General features: G+C 34.2%; 1 protein-coding gene across 1 annotated transcript; it reads left to right on the top strand.

The window, feature by feature from the left end:
* Positions 1-4,764: 4,764 nt before the first annotated feature.
* LOC101209841 lies at positions 4,765-16,688 on the top strand. Its single transcript, XM_004136312.3, has 10 exons — positions 4,765-6,253; positions 6,861-7,334; positions 7,440-7,741; positions 8,864-9,583; positions 9,664-9,942; positions 10,148-10,309; positions 10,419-11,354; positions 11,655-11,870; positions 13,017-13,277; positions 15,651-16,688. The coding sequence occupies exons 1-10, from the start codon at positions 4,891-4,893 to the stop codon at positions 15,996-15,998; spliced, it is 5,061 nt and encodes a 1,686-aa protein (XP_004136360.1). The 5' UTR covers positions 4,765-4,890; the 3' UTR covers positions 15,999-16,688.
* The last annotated feature ends 1,430 nt before the right edge of the window (positions 16,689-18,118 follow it).

Here is an 18,118-nt window from a genome sequence, read left to right as displayed (position 1 = left end):
GTTTGAGAAGATCTCAAGAAAGATTTAAGACAGAAGGTAAATCCCAGAGCTAAGTACGAGCATCTCAGTGCTTGGCGGCCGAGATGAAATACATGAAGTTTTTGGAGATGTGTTCTCGGTTAATCTCAGGTCTTTTCGATCGAGAAAGGTGAGAGTTCTAAAGGATCTTGGGCCAATCCCAGTCGAGATCATTAAAAAGCACATGACAGACATATTTCCAAAAAGTTTTTGTTTTGAGGGTTTTAGTGTAAAGTGGACGCTAATCTTTTTAAAGCTCTCTTCTAGTCATATTTCTCTAATTTTTCCATCATTTACTTCAAAGAGAGGAGGAATGAGAAGAGCTTGGGAATGGTGGAGATTCTTGAGGGTTTTGCGCCAAAGCAAGTAAAGGAAATCAAGCATGTATCATAATTATGTTTCCCTTCAAGAAACATCCAAAAAGTATGGGTTTTCGCATGTTTAAGTTGAAGGAGAAGAGTTAAGGCTTGAGGGTTTAGTCCCTTTGCCTCCTTGTTTAAGAAACATAAGAACAAGGTTTACGAATTAGGACTTCTGATTTAGACTCTAAATCTTGTACATGGCTTGATTTTGAGTTAGGGCAAGCTATTTACAAGTGTTTAGGGCAAGTCAAGGTGACCAAGACTACAAAGAGATCAAGGTGAGCTATAAAAGGGTTCCTTGAGTAGAAAGAGAAAATAGAAGAAGTTGAGGAAATTTCTCTTAGTTTGAAACCCAAGTTTGACCTGAGTTTTTTTAGTGTTTCAGGGCAAGAGGAGGCAAGACAAATCTATAGATCGAGGAACTAGCTGAAAGTTTGTGAGTGACAAAAATGAGTTTCAAATGAATTTCTAAACTTGTTTTATTATAAATTATATTTATAACACGCTTTGAGTTAAACTATTTGAATTAAAGTTGTAAATGATTTACAAAGTATGAGTTTCAAGTTTAGAAAGAGTTAGATGAGATTTATAAAATAAGTATGTATGATTTAAGTTTTAAAGCATGAGTTGAATATATTCTTTAGAACATGAGATTTCTAAGCAAAATATTTGAACGCCAAGTTTGTAAAGATATATTAAGTTAAAAGTATGTTTAAGCAAGCATGATGCAAGAGTAGCATCGGGTTAAGAGCTCTAGTAGCTAAGTACAAGTTAAGCTAAATTGAGATTTAAGCAAGTATACTTAAAAGCAAAGCATTATTACATGTTACAATGTTTCTAATATTGACACTAGATGCATGACTGAGATTTGAGATTGAGATTATGATGATATTATGTGCACAAAAAAATTATTTTGTTGTCGATGTTGAGTGTACTCAATGACAACGATCCTGTCATGAGTGCCAAACATGCCCCACTACAACAAAGACGATCGGAGTATTGAGTGTGCCCTACCTACATCGTAGAGTTATAGTTAGAAAAGAAGACGTTGGGGGTATTGGACATAACCTACCACAATGTAGTAAAGTTATGCTATTTGATCTTAAGCCATGAGTTGCTTTGCTAGAAATACTTGCCTCGAGAAAGTGTAATGTAAATACTTATTTCTAAGTGTTTGCATACTTATTTTAGTAAGCATGTTTTGTTTTTAAAAGTTGTCACTCATGAGGCTTTATAGCTCATCCTTCAATGTTTTATTTTCTTATAGGTAGAGATTGTAGTTTTTATGCCTGACAGAAATCCGCCTACTCTGTGAAACTAGTAAGAACTACTTGAGTTGAGTTTGTTAAGCTAAGTTTTGTGTTGTTGAGACTCTGATTTCATTTATGTTTACATAAGACTTGTTTAAACAAATTTTCTATTGGTTAAATGTCTTGAAGATGTTATAAAGTTTTATGTTTTCAGATTTTAGATGTTTTCCGCAGTGTAGATGTTTAAAAAGAGAGTTTTAAGTCCAGGTTAAGTTGAGTCAACAAGTATTGTTAGAAGGAGAACAATGTCAATCGGCCTCGTGTCGCCGTCTTGGGCCTAGTGAAGAGGAGCTTCGAGATGGGGTGTGACAGAAACTAATTTCAAGATTCTTTAAGATCTTTTGATGGCAAATGTTAGTTATGATAATGAGGTCAAAAAATTGTCTATGTTATTCATCAATTCCATATGAAATAGATTTTACCATTGGTTTTGTGCGAGTGTCATTGTTAGAATAATTATGTTGCTCTTGTGTTTGACATCCCACCCTCATAGTTTTTGATATTCAACTGTGTGGCTTAAGGATCACCGTCAATATGTGTGACTAACCTCTTCGCTCCATTTCAACTCCCTCGTTTTTTAAAATCCAGTTGTTACACTAAAAAAACTGTATTTTTCTTTTTGTTTTGTAAACATTTAGGGGTCGTTTGACCTCATTTACATTTTGTTTTAGCCCATCCCACATTTTAGGGTCCAATTGCTGCAACCACTCATTTCTATCGTATTTAAGAGAATTGTCAAAATAGCAAAATGAAGAAACTATTTACACTTTATAGCACAGCGTAATGAGTTTTTGTCATTTAGTGATTTTTACCATAAAGTACAAATAGTTTGTATTTCTTTTATTATTCTTAAAAATTCCTCTTAAATATATACTATATTTTCACAAATATTAAATATTAAAATCACTCATTCACATACTACAACACTAATTCCAAATTTAGTTGTTTTCAAATATAACAAAACGAATTGAAATATAGCAAAGTTTTATAATCTATATGTCTAAAATCGATAGATTTTAAACTTCTACTATATTTTATAACTATTTTCAACCATTCGAACTATCTTTTAGTTTTCCTATCAAGTTAAGTTTTTTTTTAAAAAAATAAAAACTAAAAAGGATAAGAATAGTTTATCACACTAGAATATATATTAAAAGCATCCACTCACATGTTAGTAGAACTAAAAAGGTTGCTGTATTTAGAGAAAAGTAAAATACATACCAAATTTAGGCTCTTTTTTTAATTATTATTTTTAAATGCAAAAAGATAAAAGTAGTTTTATCATACTACAATATGCATTAAAATCACACTCACATGTTAGAAGCACTTAAAAGAAGTTGCTCTATTTAAAGAAAAGTAAAATGCATACCAAATTAAGGGTTTTTTTTTTCTAATATAAAAAAGATAAATTTAATTTAGTAAGTATAATTGGAGAATTGTCATGAATAGAAAAAAAATGGAAACAATTTATAATATATATATAAAGAATGGTAAAAAATGCCAAAATGAACAAACTATTTGCATTTTATGCAAAATCAAGTGTAATTAATTATTTTTCTGATTTTTTTTTGGCATAAAAGTATAAATAAATTTTTATTATTATTGAAAAAATCATTCAAATTTGATGAATTTTACTATATTTTGTAAATAGTTTTAATATCTTGCTGTATTTTAAAATGTCCTGTGACTCGTTTAAGTCTTTTGCTATATCTTATAAGTAGTTTCATTTTTTTGTGTGTATCTATCGCAAATCCTCTAAAAATAAATTATTTTTAATACAATGAAAAACACAAAAAAATGTTTATTTAAACTTAATAGAGAAATATTAAATAAATGAGAGTTTCGACTCTTACGGATGAAGGTCATGTTAAAGTTAATAAATTTATTAATTTATTGATATTATAATTATTTATAAATTTAAATGAGATTCACTTTATTTATTTATATATATGTATATATAAACTATTTAATAGTTTTTTTTAATTTCCTGTCTAGTAGATCAATTAATTTTATAAATATGTAATAAACTTTGAATTTTTAATTTCATTAAGATATATCATCCCTCTGATTAATATTTTTCAAAATCGAGTGATTGACAATTTTATTGTTAATTTTTTTTATAGTTATAAATCTATAAAATACAAAATTGAATTCAAAAGTTGAGAAGTGCTTACGATATTTTTATAAAATTTTGACAAGGAAAGGTATATCGACGAAATCAATATTTTACAAAAAAAAAAATATATATAAAACATCATTTTAATTCCATACTTTAAAATTCGTTCGATTTGAATATTTATATCTTTAATAATTTTTAAATTTAATTTCAAAATTAACTGTTAACAAAGTTAAATAAATAAAATAATTTTTTTCATTCCAGTGAAATATTTATTTTGTATATATATTTTTAAAACTTATACTTTTATAGTAAAATTGTTATCAATACCCTTTTCTAAAAAATAAAAATTTAAAAATAAGTGGAATATGAATAAATAAATTTAAGATTTATTAACATATATCTATTAAACTTCAACAAATAAAAATACAATAACTAATATGGAACAAACTCCAAATTAAAATTTAAAATATGAACGTCAATAAAAATATTAAACTCTTAATTTCACCAAAATTTCGACAAAAAAAATATTAATTTCAATAGTTATTTCTAGAAAAGATTATTAAAATAGGACAAAAAAAAAGTTAAATTTAAATTAGTAAGTAAAGATTATAGAATTTCGTGAGGTTAACCTGTCTATTATTTATATTATATATAATGGAAATGTAAAAGTATCGATGAAATTATAGATGCAATTTAATACTATTATTTGAAGAAACAAAAAGAATGATAGAAGAAGAAAATTAGAGGGGAAAAGAAGGCGCAAGTTAGCATATGAAGCGCATCTCGTTGTCCAAAGCTTCACTGTTCGTACCATCTCTCACCCACACATCACAAAACCTTCTCTCTCTCTTTATATATATATATACATTTCTATTTATTTTAATTTAATTTAATTTAATTTATAATTTCTTTCTTCTTCTCCATCTTCTTCTTCATTCGCTCTCTACGTGAATTTCATTAAAAAAAAAAAAGAGGAAAAAGGAAAAAGGAAAAAAAGAAAAAAAAAACAGCAAAAGTGAAGAGAAAAACCAAAACGAACGAACGAACGAACGAACAAAGCCCTCAAAAGAGAAACGAAACAATGAAGCAGAGTATATCTGAAGCAGTATCTTCATCATCCACCACGGCTTCATCGGACCACTCCCAATCCTCCTCCTCATCGTCGTCTTCATCGTCGACGACACCGTCGGAGAAGCCTCAATCCATATCTGCTGCAGCTGCTGCAGAGGATTTGGCCGTCGGTTCAAGAGATGGCGGCGGTGCACAAGAAACGGTTACTGTCGATCGACGAGGGAACTTCTCCGCGGTCTGTAGATGGACAGTACAAAATTTTCCGAGAATCAAGGCTAGGGCTCTATGGAGCAAGTACTTTGAGGTTGGAGGTTACGATTGTCGTTTATTGATATATCCAAAAGGGGATTCCCAAGCACTCCCTGGGTATATTTCAATCTACCTTCAAATCGTCGACCCGCGCGGCACATCCTCTTCTAAATGGGATTGCTTTGCGAGTTATCGTCTGGCTATCGTCAACGTTCTCGATGATTCGAAGACCGTTCATCGGGATTCATGGCATCGTTTCTCGAGCAAGAAGAAGTCACACGGATGGTGCGATTTTACTCCTTCTTCCACCGTGTTTGATTCTAAGCTTGGTTATTTGTTTAGTAACGAGTCTATTTTGATAACTGCTGATATTTTAATTCTCAATGAGTCTGTAAACTTTACTCGGGATAACAATGAGCCAGCCTCATCTATGATGATGACATCCTCGCTTGTTGCTTGCCCTGCGCCTGAGGTGCTCAGCGGTAAATTCACATGGAAAGTTCATAATTTTAGTTTGTTTAAAGAAATGATTAAAACACAGAAAATAATGAGTCCTGTGTTCCCGGCTGGAGAGTGTAATTTGAGGATCAGTGTCTATCAGAGCTCAGTTAATGGGGCTGAGTATTTGTCAATGTGTCTAGAGAGCAAGGATACCGAAAAGACAGTAATATTACCTGATAGGAGTTGTTGGTGTTTGTTCCGGATGTCCGTGTTAAACCAGAAGCCTGCTTTGAATCACATGCATCGAGACTCATATGGGAGATTTGCAGCTGATAATAAGAGTGGGGACAATACCAGTTTGGGGTGGAATGACTATATGAAGATGTCTGATTTTGTTGGCCAAGATTCTGGTTTTTTAGTTGACGATACTGCTGTGTTTAGTACCTCCTTTCATGTGATCAAGGAGTTTAGTAATTTTTCAAAGAATGGCGGATTAATTGGAGGTAGAAATGGAAGTGGAATTAGAAAATCAGATGGTCACATGGGGAAATTCACGTGGAGGATTGAGAACTTCACAAGGCTTAAGGACCTATTGAAGAAGAGGAAGATTACAGGTCTTTGCATCAAGAGCAGGAGATTTCAGGTTGGGAACCGCGACTGTCGTCTCATTGTTTATCCTCGAGGTATGTCCAAACTTTTCCCAGGAACTTCTCTGCTGTATACACCAAACCAAAATTAGATTAGAAAGAGGACGAGAGACCCTACTAAAAGAAAGAAAGAAAAAAAAGAAAAACTGAAACATCTAGAATTTTATCCTATAAAAATATTTATATTGTATCTGTTAAATTTAATATGATTGTGTTTAAGTACTTGTAGATTTCTCTTAATCATTGAAAACTTTGTTTGGCATTTCAGCTTGCCGTGGTTAAGATCTAGGTAACTTATTTTTATTCTTTATTATGGTTTTTTCAGCTGAATTTTTTTCAAGCACATCTCACTCTGTATGATTTGTTTGCTTCTGAGAACAAAACTTGTATATGAATATAGTGCTTTCAAGTTACTCTTACACTTCATACCTTTTTGCTGGAAATGGTTTGTGTTGAGACAACGTTTGGTTAGATAATGCTGGGTGTCTCTGATGGTTGAATATCATTGTTAATTGTTTCCATATTGATAGAGTTGCATATTAAGTTGAATAACAATTTAACAGTACACATATACTGTTGTTTGTTGTTAGTCCTTGTATTAGGATACCTTGATGAAATTGTCCTTTCTACTTGCTGGTACCAGGGCAGTCTCAACCACCATGTCACCTTTCAGTTTTTCTTGAAGTTACGGATTCAAGAAATACTTCCAGTGATTGGAGTTGTTTTGTGAGTCATCGGTTGTCAGTAGTAAACCAGAAGATGGAAGAGAAATCTGTTACAAAGGAGTCTCAAAACCGGTACTCTAAAGCTGCAAAAGACTGGGGATGGCGTGAATTTGTCACACTTACCAGCCTCTTTGATCAGGATTCCGGGTTTCTGGTTCAGGATACTGTAATATTCTCAGCAGAGGTCCTTATATTAAAGGAGACATCTGTGATGCAGGATTTTATTGATCAAGACATGGAGCCATCTGGTTCCGGGTCTCTGACAGATAAGGTCGCAAAAAAAAGTTCATTTACATGGAAGGTGGAGAACTTCTTGTCTTTCAAGGAAATAATGGAGACTCGTAAAATTTTTAGTAAATTCTTTCAAGCTGGTGGATGTGAGCTCCGTATTGGTATGTCTTTTGTATCTTCCTTATTTAGGTGGCAATCCTGATGTTTGTAACTTCTTATAAAAATTGTCGTGAGTTTGTATGATAAGTTTGTTTAAAACCTTGCAGGTGTCTATGAGTCCTTTGACACCATTTGCATCTATCTGGAGAGTGATCAGTCTGTTGGCAGTGATCCAGATAAAAACTTTTGGGTCAGATACAAAATGGCCGTGGTGAATCAAAAGTATCCAGCAAAAACTGTGTGGAAGGAGTCTTCTATTTGTACAAAGACATGGAATAATTCTGTCTTGCAATTCATGAAGGTATCGGATATGCTAGAGGCAGAAGCGGGGTTTCTTGTACGAGATACCGTTGTTTTTGTATGCGAAATATTGGATTGCTGCCCTTGGTTTGAGTTTTCAGATCTTGAGGTCAGTGGATGTTGCCTTGGTTCTGTTTTCTTTTTGTTCTCTTTTACAGGAAACAAATATTTCATTGTTTAAAAAATTTAGAAACCAAGATTTCATTGAGAAAAATGAAAGACAAAAGGGTGTATGAATGGGCAGCAAACTAAGTGAGCTAACTATACAAAAATGAGTTCCAATCCAAGATAATAAGATAGAGAATAAATATTTAGTTGATGATATGATTTATTACAAAGAAAAACTCTTAAGACCATTAGAACTATATAGCTTGTGAAGATGGTGGTCAGTAGCTTTTGTTTCTTTCCAAATTTCAAGTAGTTGAACACTGTTTTACTGTGTGCATCACTTTTGGTTTTACTCTTGTAATTGTGTGAAATCTTTTCTTATAAAATTTTCATATTCACCAAGTACTAGAGTTATTTACTTAGGCTCAAATCTCTCTATTGCTTTCTTGTCCTTTGTCAGTAAGGGAAAGTTATTTTTCTCTTGATTCTTGATTACTTAATTTGTCTTTACTTACTATTGGTTTCTTCAAATTCCTTGGCTTTTACCTTTGAATGTCTACATAAGATTTGTATTTTAACAGTTCAAGTGTTGTTAGTTCGACTTTTGAGGTCTTGGCTTCTGTAATAGTATTGTTTTAAGAAGAAGACTATCTAAAGGAAGTTATAATGTAAGTTCATTATCTTGCTAAATAAAAAATGGCACAGAAGATATCTTTTCTTTTCCCTGATTTGTTCACACTTTGGATATATACTTTTCAGCAGAAGTGTAGAATTCATCAGTGATCAGGGAAGAGGAAGAAATTCATGGATACTTGTTTCAGTTGTTTGTCTCTTGAGCTACAATTTTTGACTTAACTGTGCCTATCATTTCCCATAGGCTATTTATAAATCAGTTATTTCAAAATTAATATTTTTGAACTCCCATATCTTTCTTATAACCTTACATCTCTTTTGATCAATTGGAGAAATCTCTTGGAACTCTTTTGGTTTGGGCTATTTCCCTTCTTTTGTAAATTTCATACATCAATGAAATTTGTTTCCTAAAACAATAAAAAAACTCCCATATTTTTTACAATGTGAGATGAGTATGTGATTTGATTTCAAGCCGTGCCTTCCTTTTCAGGTTTTGGCTTCAGAAGATGATCAGGATGCTTTGACTACTGATCCAGACGAACTCATTGATTCAGAAGATAGCGAAGGAATAAGTGGTGATGAAGAAGACATTTTCAGAAACCTTCTATCCACAGCTGGGTTTCATCTAACATATGGGGATAATCCTTCACAACCACAAGTCACTTTGCGAGAAAAACTTCTAATGGATGCTGGCGCAATTGCAGGCTTTCTTACTGGACTTCGTGTTTATCTTGATGATCCTGCTAAAGTTAAGCGCTTACTTCTTCCTACTAAGCTTTCCAGTAGCAATGATGGGAAGAAGGTCTCAAAAACAGATGAGTCATCCCCCAGTTTAATGAATTTGCTGATGGGAGTCAAAGTATTACAGCAGGCAATTATTGATTTACTGTTAGATATAATGGTTGAGTGTTGTCAACCTTCAGAAGGGGGCTCTGGAGATCATTTGGAAGCAAATTCAAAGCCTTCTGTTTCTGGCAGTGGAACTACTACCACATCACTGGAAGGTGAAACTGAAAATGCAGCATCAGAGGTTGAAGATTTTCCTCCATTTCAGAGATTGGAATCTGTAGAGGAAAGTAGTAGTGCTCCGGCTGTACAAAGCTCTGACATGATTAGAACAGATAGGCAGGGTAAGTCTTTACCTGAAGACCTAATACATCCACCTGAAACATCTGCTGGGGTTTCAGAGAATGTCTTCCTTCGTACAAAGGTACATTTTAATGCTGCTTCAGTGGTGAACAACTTTCTTTTGTTCCTTGACATTTATTGGTAGCACTAATTGAATTGCAGACCAAGTGGCCTGAGCAATCTGAGGAGCTTTTAGGCTTGATTGTAAATTCATTGAGAGCCCTAGACGGGGCTGTTCCTCGAGGATGTCCTGAACCAAGAAGACGGCCTCAGTCTGCTCAAAAAATTGCTCTTGTGCTGGATAAAGCTCCCAGACATCTACACTCTGACCTGGTTGCACTAGTACCTAAATTGGTCGAGCATTCAGAACATCCTTTGGCTGCTGGTGTGCTTCTAGAACGGCTTCAACAGCCTGGTGCTGAGCCAGCACTGCGGATACCTGTAAGTGCAGTGTTATATATCCACATTTCAACCCTTATTCACTGAAATACCTTTGACCTTCCGGTCCTTCCGCATTTGCTTTAAGGGAACATCTATATGTAATGTTTGAGCTCGAATGGTTAATTTTGTATTGGAATTTTTGTTTCTTCTAAAATTTGATTTTATGACGCTTCTTTCTCTTGATTGGGACAATGTTTTTCCTTAGGTCTTTGGTGCTCTTAGTCAATTGGAGTGTGGCACTGAAGTATGGGAACAAATTCTATTTAAATCTATTGAGTTTTTAGCAGATTCAAATGATGAGCCTCTTGCTGCAACTATAGATTTTGTTTTCAAAGCTGGAGCTCAGTGCCAACATCTCTCAGAAGCGGTATGTATATGGAATGATTGGGCATTGCTTTTATTTTCTGCAACCTTTATACCCTTTTATTATGTTTACTTTTCTGAGTACTACAACCATATTCTGCTTCATTCTATAGGTGAGATCTGTACGTGGTAGGCTGAAGAATTTGGGCATGGAGGTTTCCCCATGTGTTCTTGATTTATTAAGTAAAACTGTAAATAGTTGGGGTGATGTTTCTGATATTATACTCAGAGATATTGATTGTGATGATGCTGATGATTTCTGCTCAAAAATATCACGTGAGCTTTTCTTATTTGGTGAAGCTGGCCCCACTTCAGAAAGTTTAAATCCATTGGATGAACAGGATTTACATGCTGCTCGTCATTTTTCTGATATTTATATCTTGATTGAGTTGTTATCAATACCTTGTCTTGCCGTTGAAGCATCCCAGACATTTGAGAGAGCTGTAGCTCGAGGTGCCATCACAGCTAAATCTGTTGCTGTGGTGCTGGAAAAGCGTCTTGCTCAAAAAACAAATAGTAACACTAGATTCATAGCCGAAAGCCTCCAGCCTGGAGATTCTGTAACTGATGGAGAAACTAATGAGCAGCGGAGAGTCCAGCGGGATGATTTTACTTCAATTGTTGGTCTTGCTGAAACATTAGCACTCTCTAGAGATCCTCGTGTTAGAGGGTTTGTGAAAATGCTGTATCCATTATTGTTTAAGTGGTATGCAAGTGAGTCATATCGGGCCAGGATGCTAAAAAGATTGGTTGATCGTGTAACCAGCAGTGCAGAAAATAACCGTGAAGTAGATATGGATTTGGAAATTCTGGTTATGTTGATTGGTGATGAACAAGAAATAATCAGACCTGTGCTAAATATGATGCGAGATGTTGCAGAATTAGCAAATGTTGATCGTGCTGCTCTCTGGCACCAGTTATGTGCTACTGAAGAGGAAAACAGCCGTATCCGTGAAGAAAGCAAAGTAGAAATTGCAAATATGATGAAAGAAAAAACTGCTCTGTCACAAAAGTTGAGTGAATCTGATGCTATGAATATTCGCCTTAAGGTATTTGATTCTGGCTTACCCATGTACATTGCTCATAACTCATAAGTTAGGTTGAGTTGCCTATTAAATGATGTATGGATGCTGAGATTCAATGAATAATGTTGAAGAAAACATGGTGAATTTGACAACTAAAATATTGAACTTTAACATAAAATTTACATGATTTTTCTAACTTTTAAACACGTGATATAAACACAAAAAGTTAAAGAAATGCTTTTGGAATTGATTCATGTGAAGAATTTTATTTGAACTTTTTTTTATTCATTTGTTTCACGATTTTTGCTTAAAAAAAATTGACAGAATGAGATGAAGGCTGAGTTGGAGCGATTTTCTCGCGAGAAAAAGGAACTTTCTGAACAAATACATGACATTGAGAGTCAGCTTGAGTGGCTTCGCTCTGAGCGGGATGATGAGATTGTGAAGTTAACAGCAGAGAAGAAAGTCCTCCATGATCGTTTCCATGATGCTGAGACTCAAATAGCACAACTGAAATCCCGAAAACGTGATGAGATGAAGGTATCAATTGATGTTTTAAGCTAATTATTCAACTAATGACTATCCTTTCTTCGTGGCAGTAAGTTGTTGTTTGGATCATGATCATCCCTATTTTAATTAATCTTTACATGTGTACACGTGTTCTGAGAAAAAATGAATGGTAAATTCAGCTGTAACCAAAAGACTAATAGAGAAGCATTTGGCCAAGCGAGAAAATTCTCCACAGATTTTTGTTGACATCTCCGTTTGATACTCATCAATAGTCGGGAAATGCTCTAGTAATAAGTTTCTGTATTAGATGCTCAAAGGAGTTCTTTAAGCTGAATCGTATTCTAAATGATCTGACTTTGGTTACTGCGTACTGACTTAAATTCATTACTACTATTATATGTGACATGCATCTTTTGAAAAGTTGAAATATGATATTAATGCTGCATTATGCTTAAACATTTATTTTACATAAAAATTTGGAATCTTGGATAACTGAGCTAGAACTGTAGGTGCCATTGGCGGCATCAAGTGTTTTGTACATATAGGTCTCCTATATGTCTATCCATGGAAAGTGTTTAAGATTATGCAGATAAAAATAGTTGGTTGAATGAATAAAAATTTGATGTTCAAATGTCAATTTCCTAGTATTTAATTGTAGAAAGTGGTAATTAATGGAAATAGAAAATCTTAAACTTCAATCCAAGAAAACAGTTACGAGGTCTTTATCCAAAAGAAAAAAGAAAAGAAAAGAAAATAGTTGTGAGGCTTCAAGGGAGAACATGTAAAACAGGGAAAATGTACTGTTTATAGCTCTTATAGTATCCCTTTTCTTTTGATCTATTGGAGAAATCTTTTGTAACTCTTCAAACATGTGCCATTCTTCTGCATACATTATCCATTGCTATTGTGATTTTACTTTTGATTATGTTGCGTTTTTTTAAAACATTATTTTAGTTTTAATTTTTTTTATTGAGAATGAATGAAAGATACAAAGTATACAAAAAGACAATTCCTCAAAAGGAGGCTCTCTTAAAGGAAAGGGTTTCGAGGATTGAGTTGCTATATATGTTCATATTCTAGTGGAAGTCTTAACTTTTTTCTTTCAGATATCTTGTGCTTGTCTCTTATGATCAATCGCTTTAAGCATGTTAATGACATCAATCTCTAATGTTGCAGAAAGTAGTGAAGGAAAAAAATGCACTTGCTGAGAGACTGAAGAGTGCCGAAGCTGCTCGAAAAAGATTTGATGAACAACTGAAACGGTATGCAAATGAGAATATGACTAGGGAAGAAATCCGGCAGTCGCTAGAAGATGAAGTTCGCAGGCTTACACAAACAGTTGGACAGACTGAAGGAGAAAAGAGGGAGAAGGAGGAGCAGATTGCTCGATGTGAAGCATATATTGATGGAATGGAAGCAAAATTGCAGGCCTGCCAGGTTTTTTCCTACTTTGACATGATAGCAATCTCTCTGTTAGATTTCTTTTTTCTCATTTAAATCTGTTGCCTGCCAAATTTAACGGACAAAAATGTTATAGCATTAGAGTTGATATATTATGTATTGGTCATGTTAGGTCTGTATTGCTTGGCGAAACAGTTAAGATTTATTGTGCAAGTAATTTAACTAGTACAGGGGTCATTATACGAGATAGTTCGAATTTGTTCGAGGAAGTTGCCAACGACAAGATAAAACCCAGGAGAAGGACATGAGCTAAGGTAGACGAATATTGAGGATTAGTTTGTGCGAGAGAGGCCGTACCCTTGAAAAATTTTCCTGCTGGCTAACCTTCCACCTGCCACCGCCAATGTCTGTTTATTGAAAAAAGAAAAAAAAAAGAGTACACAGGGAGAGTACCCTTAAAAATCTATCAACCTCTTTATTTTTCATTGCTACAGTGATCCAGTATGTACCACATATTTTACTCTTCCACTCCAAATCCCGGTTCTTATCAAAGGCAGGAGAGCATTTTCTTGGGATGGATCCAGAATCTATAGAACACTGGGAGAGTCTTCATGGTCAGCCAATCGAAATGAATGGTGTTTTAACATCCATGAACTTGAGGAAAGCAGAGGTTACAAAAATGTTCAGAAGAGCTTTGGAGATGGTTGTAGCAACCAAAAGAAACTGAAGTGTGCCTGCCTGGGACACTGGAAGATAAGTGAAGGTGGATCCACCGATGTTTCACTTGGTTTGGATATGGTGGAAGGAATCAAACATCTCAGTTGGATTTGAATTGGTTAGTATTGAAATAATATCTGATCAGGTATTGAACGCTAGGAGTTCAGTTGCAATTATCAGATTAGATGGGCTGAAATAAGTGCTGGTCTCATTTTTAGAGAATAAGGGGAGATGAGTTTTAGGCCACCTATTATATGGCAATACAGTAGGAAAGAGAGTAAGGGGAGTGCACGTGTAATGGGTAGTATTGCTGCCAAGGCTGAGACCCACAGTTAGTTAGGACTAGGGGAAGGTTAATTTAGTGAGGGGGTCATTGAGTGAGGATATGAAAATTGTGTGAGGCATTTGTCTATTCCTTGAAGATAGGAAAAGCAGAGAGAAGGGTAGGGTTTCCATTTCGTTCTTCTTAATTGTCTTTGTTCTTGTTCAGGATTTGGTATCCTGCCAATTCCTTGTAATTGTTCTTGTTATTCCATTGAATAACAATCATCCAAAGTTGGTGTTCTATCAATGAGCTGGAGGATGAGTCTGCCCCAACAGGAACAATTGCTTGAAGTGATTTTTTTTTTGTAAGAAACAATTTCATGGATGGTATGAAAATAGAAAAGAGGGGTACTTATCAAAAGAGAAATTATAAAGAGCTCTTCAGTTAGAGGGGAGGGATGAAAATTGGAGAGCATTTATACCTAGGCTAAGCTAATACTATTTCAACTGTTTTGAGCATGGTTTGCAAGAAATGTAGTCTGGTGCATGGAAATTGCTCCAGCGAGTTTTGTAAATAGCACCTGAAATGAACTCGTGGATTTGGTGAGGCAACTTTACATTTTTGCCATGACAATTCTTTTTTCAACCTAGAGAGGGGGAGTTTTGTAAGAGGGTTGAAACGGCATTTAGATATTGAGAAGTTACAAGAGTTTCAGGAGTAGCCCATACTTAAAACTGACTCACAAGCGCTCAAAATGAAGCCCACCACCCTCCTAATGTAATGCAATGACGGAAATAAACAAAAACTACTAAAATCTTTACCTATAGAAATTCCATGAGCAATGAAGTTCTGAACTTGCAAGCACAACTCTCCATTCTTTAAAAAAGCTCATGTGAAAATTAAACTATTTCACAGGGTTTCTTTCAAATCTCTTTCCCACAATTACTTAGCTCTTCAAACAAAGAAAGAGATCCACACAACAAAATCTTGTCTTCTGGTACTGAAAGACAAACATCCCACTACTGACCGACTATCTTCAAGGGTATGAATTGTGAAGGAAGTGTTAATGAAATCTGTACTAGGGCTGGGGTAGGCAAATATCAGGATTTAGATTGTGGCGAGAGAACTCTTTTTGAAGGTTGTTAACCTTCGTATTCTTTCTTGCAGCAGTTCAATACATTTTTTCCACACACCACAGACACACACATTTATTTATTTTCCACCCCTATTTCCGGTTATTATCATAGGTTTTGTTGGATAGGCAGAGCATTAGGAAAATAATCTATTCAATATTGAAGATGCTTATTAAACATGTTTTTTTTTTTGTATTATTCTCGAAAATTTTGCAGAATTTATAATCTATCAGCTCAATGTGCGAACAACTCTAGACCCATATTGGATTAATGCAACTTTTTCTTCTCTTGCAGCAATATATCCATTCACTCGAAGCATCGCTACAAGAGGAAATGTCAAGACATGCCCCTCTGTATGGTGCTGGTTTGGAAGCTCTGTCAATGAAGGAGCTAGAGACATTAACCCGAATTCACGAAGAAGGATTAAGGCTAATTCATACTCTTCAGCAGCGCAAAGTGAGCCCGGCTGGCAGTCCTCTTGTGAGCCCCCATTCCCTCTCTCACAGTCATGGGTTGTACACTTCTGCACCGCCTCCAATGGCAGTCGGTATGCCTCCTTCACTCATCCCCAATGGCTCAGGGATCCACAGCAATGGGCATGTGAATGGTGGTGCCGTTGGACCATGGTTCAACCATGCTTGATTGAACACTCGTTCACAGCCACAATGGTAACACAGCCATTTTTTTCCCTCCCTAATAGAGCTAAGATGGATAACATCACGAGAGAAGGATGTTACTTTTTTCCTTTCTTTTCTTTTCTTTTCTTTTGAGTTGGCATTTTGACTGGCTTAGCGGTTCGGGGAGCGGAGTTCGAGATTGAATGAAATAGCACATGGTTTATGAATATAGGGTTCTCATAGTTGAGTTTGTGGGGATTCTAGTTGATTCCGTTCCTAGTATCGAGCAGTTGCAAATGCCTTTCATATGCATTTTCTCTTTTCAAGTCAATTAAAAAGTTCATTATAGGTAAATAGGCCATCCCAGAAAATCCCTTGTTATTTCATTTTACCATCTTGTTCTCTGATTCAATTTCCTTCACGCCTTTACTGGCCGAGGTAACGGACGTCAACTAAATACACGTCGTAATTGGCTGAATTAAGAGAAGTTTGTCTTGGTTAGTAACCAAGCATACTCTCCGTGTCTCCTCGGTAGGACAATCTGTTGTGCTAGATCCTTTTATCATTTCGTTGCACGAATAACTTTAAGTAGAAGAAGTCGAGTAGGCAGATTAGTTCAAAAAATTGCATGTAACTGAGGAACAGAAAAGAAAAAGGGTAGATTTTCTTTTCCCTTCTAAATTCCAAATAAAGAATCCTCATTATTTGAATCTCATCTCATGTATCTCGGCATTCTAATAACAATTTCTTCTTCCAAATAGTTTGATGGGTGTTGCATTGCTCAAAGTGATCTCAAATTATCAAATTGGTTTTTGAAATGTTCTTGTTGTTTTACCACTCTACTCATCAAATTTATGACAAAAGTATATGTTTTTGATATTATGTAGTGGGTTCATATAAAATACTAAATCACAAAAAAATTAATGCACAATCTTCAAGGAAATTGCCCATTTCGCTTCTAAATGTTTTAACTTCTATTCTTATCGTCGCCTTGAATAGAGTCTTAAGTTTGGAAAATTTATACTCTTAGATATTTGCAAGGTGGAATACTTTGGTAATGTTAAAATGTTATTTTTTTCTAATATTGCAAAATGACTAAATTTTGTAAATATTTTCAACAATTTTGTTGTTTACCATCAATTCTTTTTATTAATTTTATCCTCTTTATTTTTAATAAACCTTAAATATAGTCTCTCTTTGGTATATTTTTATCCAAATTGATTAAATAACAAATTTGAGGGAGAATATATTTTCAAAGTTTATAGTAAAAATGTTAATATGTAATAATTTTTTTTGAAAAAAATAAACAATAAGCTAACGGTGAAAATTAAATTTAAAAATAAAAGTACTAAAATGTATAGATCAAATTAATATTTTTAACCGAACATATACAAGAATACAATCATTAAGAAACAGTACCCATAATTTTGCATTGATTATTGAAAGGAATCTATATCTTCCCCAAACAAATTTTAACTTATCATTTGATAGTAAAATTAATTAAATTAATCAGATAGTTGAAGACTCATAATTTGTTTTAAAATCCACCAAAGGGCAATCGAAGAGATATATTACATAACTACAATTTCCATGGAAAGAAACATGGTGTAATTATGATTTTAAAATTTATAGAAAAAGTGCAACTAGATGACAAAAAGTTTTTTAAAAAGTCAACAAATAAGGTTTAGTTAATGAGAATTAAATTACGTCGACTAAAGTTGAACAAACAAAAATACAAAAAATAAAGTTGAAAAAACTTATCAAAATGAAAATAACTATCTTATATAGTGTTTGTAATATCAAATTTATTCTTTCTTCATCTCTAGCGTCAATTCAAGGAAAATTTGTATAGATGATTCATAAATTGGACAAAAAATGTCAAATGACCTAGTTTTTAAGGAAATTGTCAAATGACCTTTGCTGACGTCAAATTCGATTGAAATTACCAAAATATACTTACACACTCAAAAAGTATCTCACCCTTGCCTTTTCTTTTGTTTTTTCTTAATCACAAACCACTACTCTTTCTATGTCTCTTGGTCAATCTCGTTCTTGCTCTCTCTTGTTATTGCCGTCTCTGATTCTCTTTCTTTTTCTCACTCACAAATCCCTATTCTTTCTGTATCTCTCGTTCTATCTCTTTCA

Source organism: Cucumis sativus, chromosome 3, assembly GCF_000004075.3.
Source record: "Cucumis sativus cultivar 9930 chromosome 3, Cucumber_9930_V3, whole genome shotgun sequence".
NCBI classification, from domain to species: Eukaryota; Viridiplantae; Streptophyta; class Magnoliopsida; order Cucurbitales; family Cucurbitaceae; genus Cucumis; species Cucumis sativus.
This window is presented reverse-complemented; position numbering and strand designations above follow the sequence as displayed.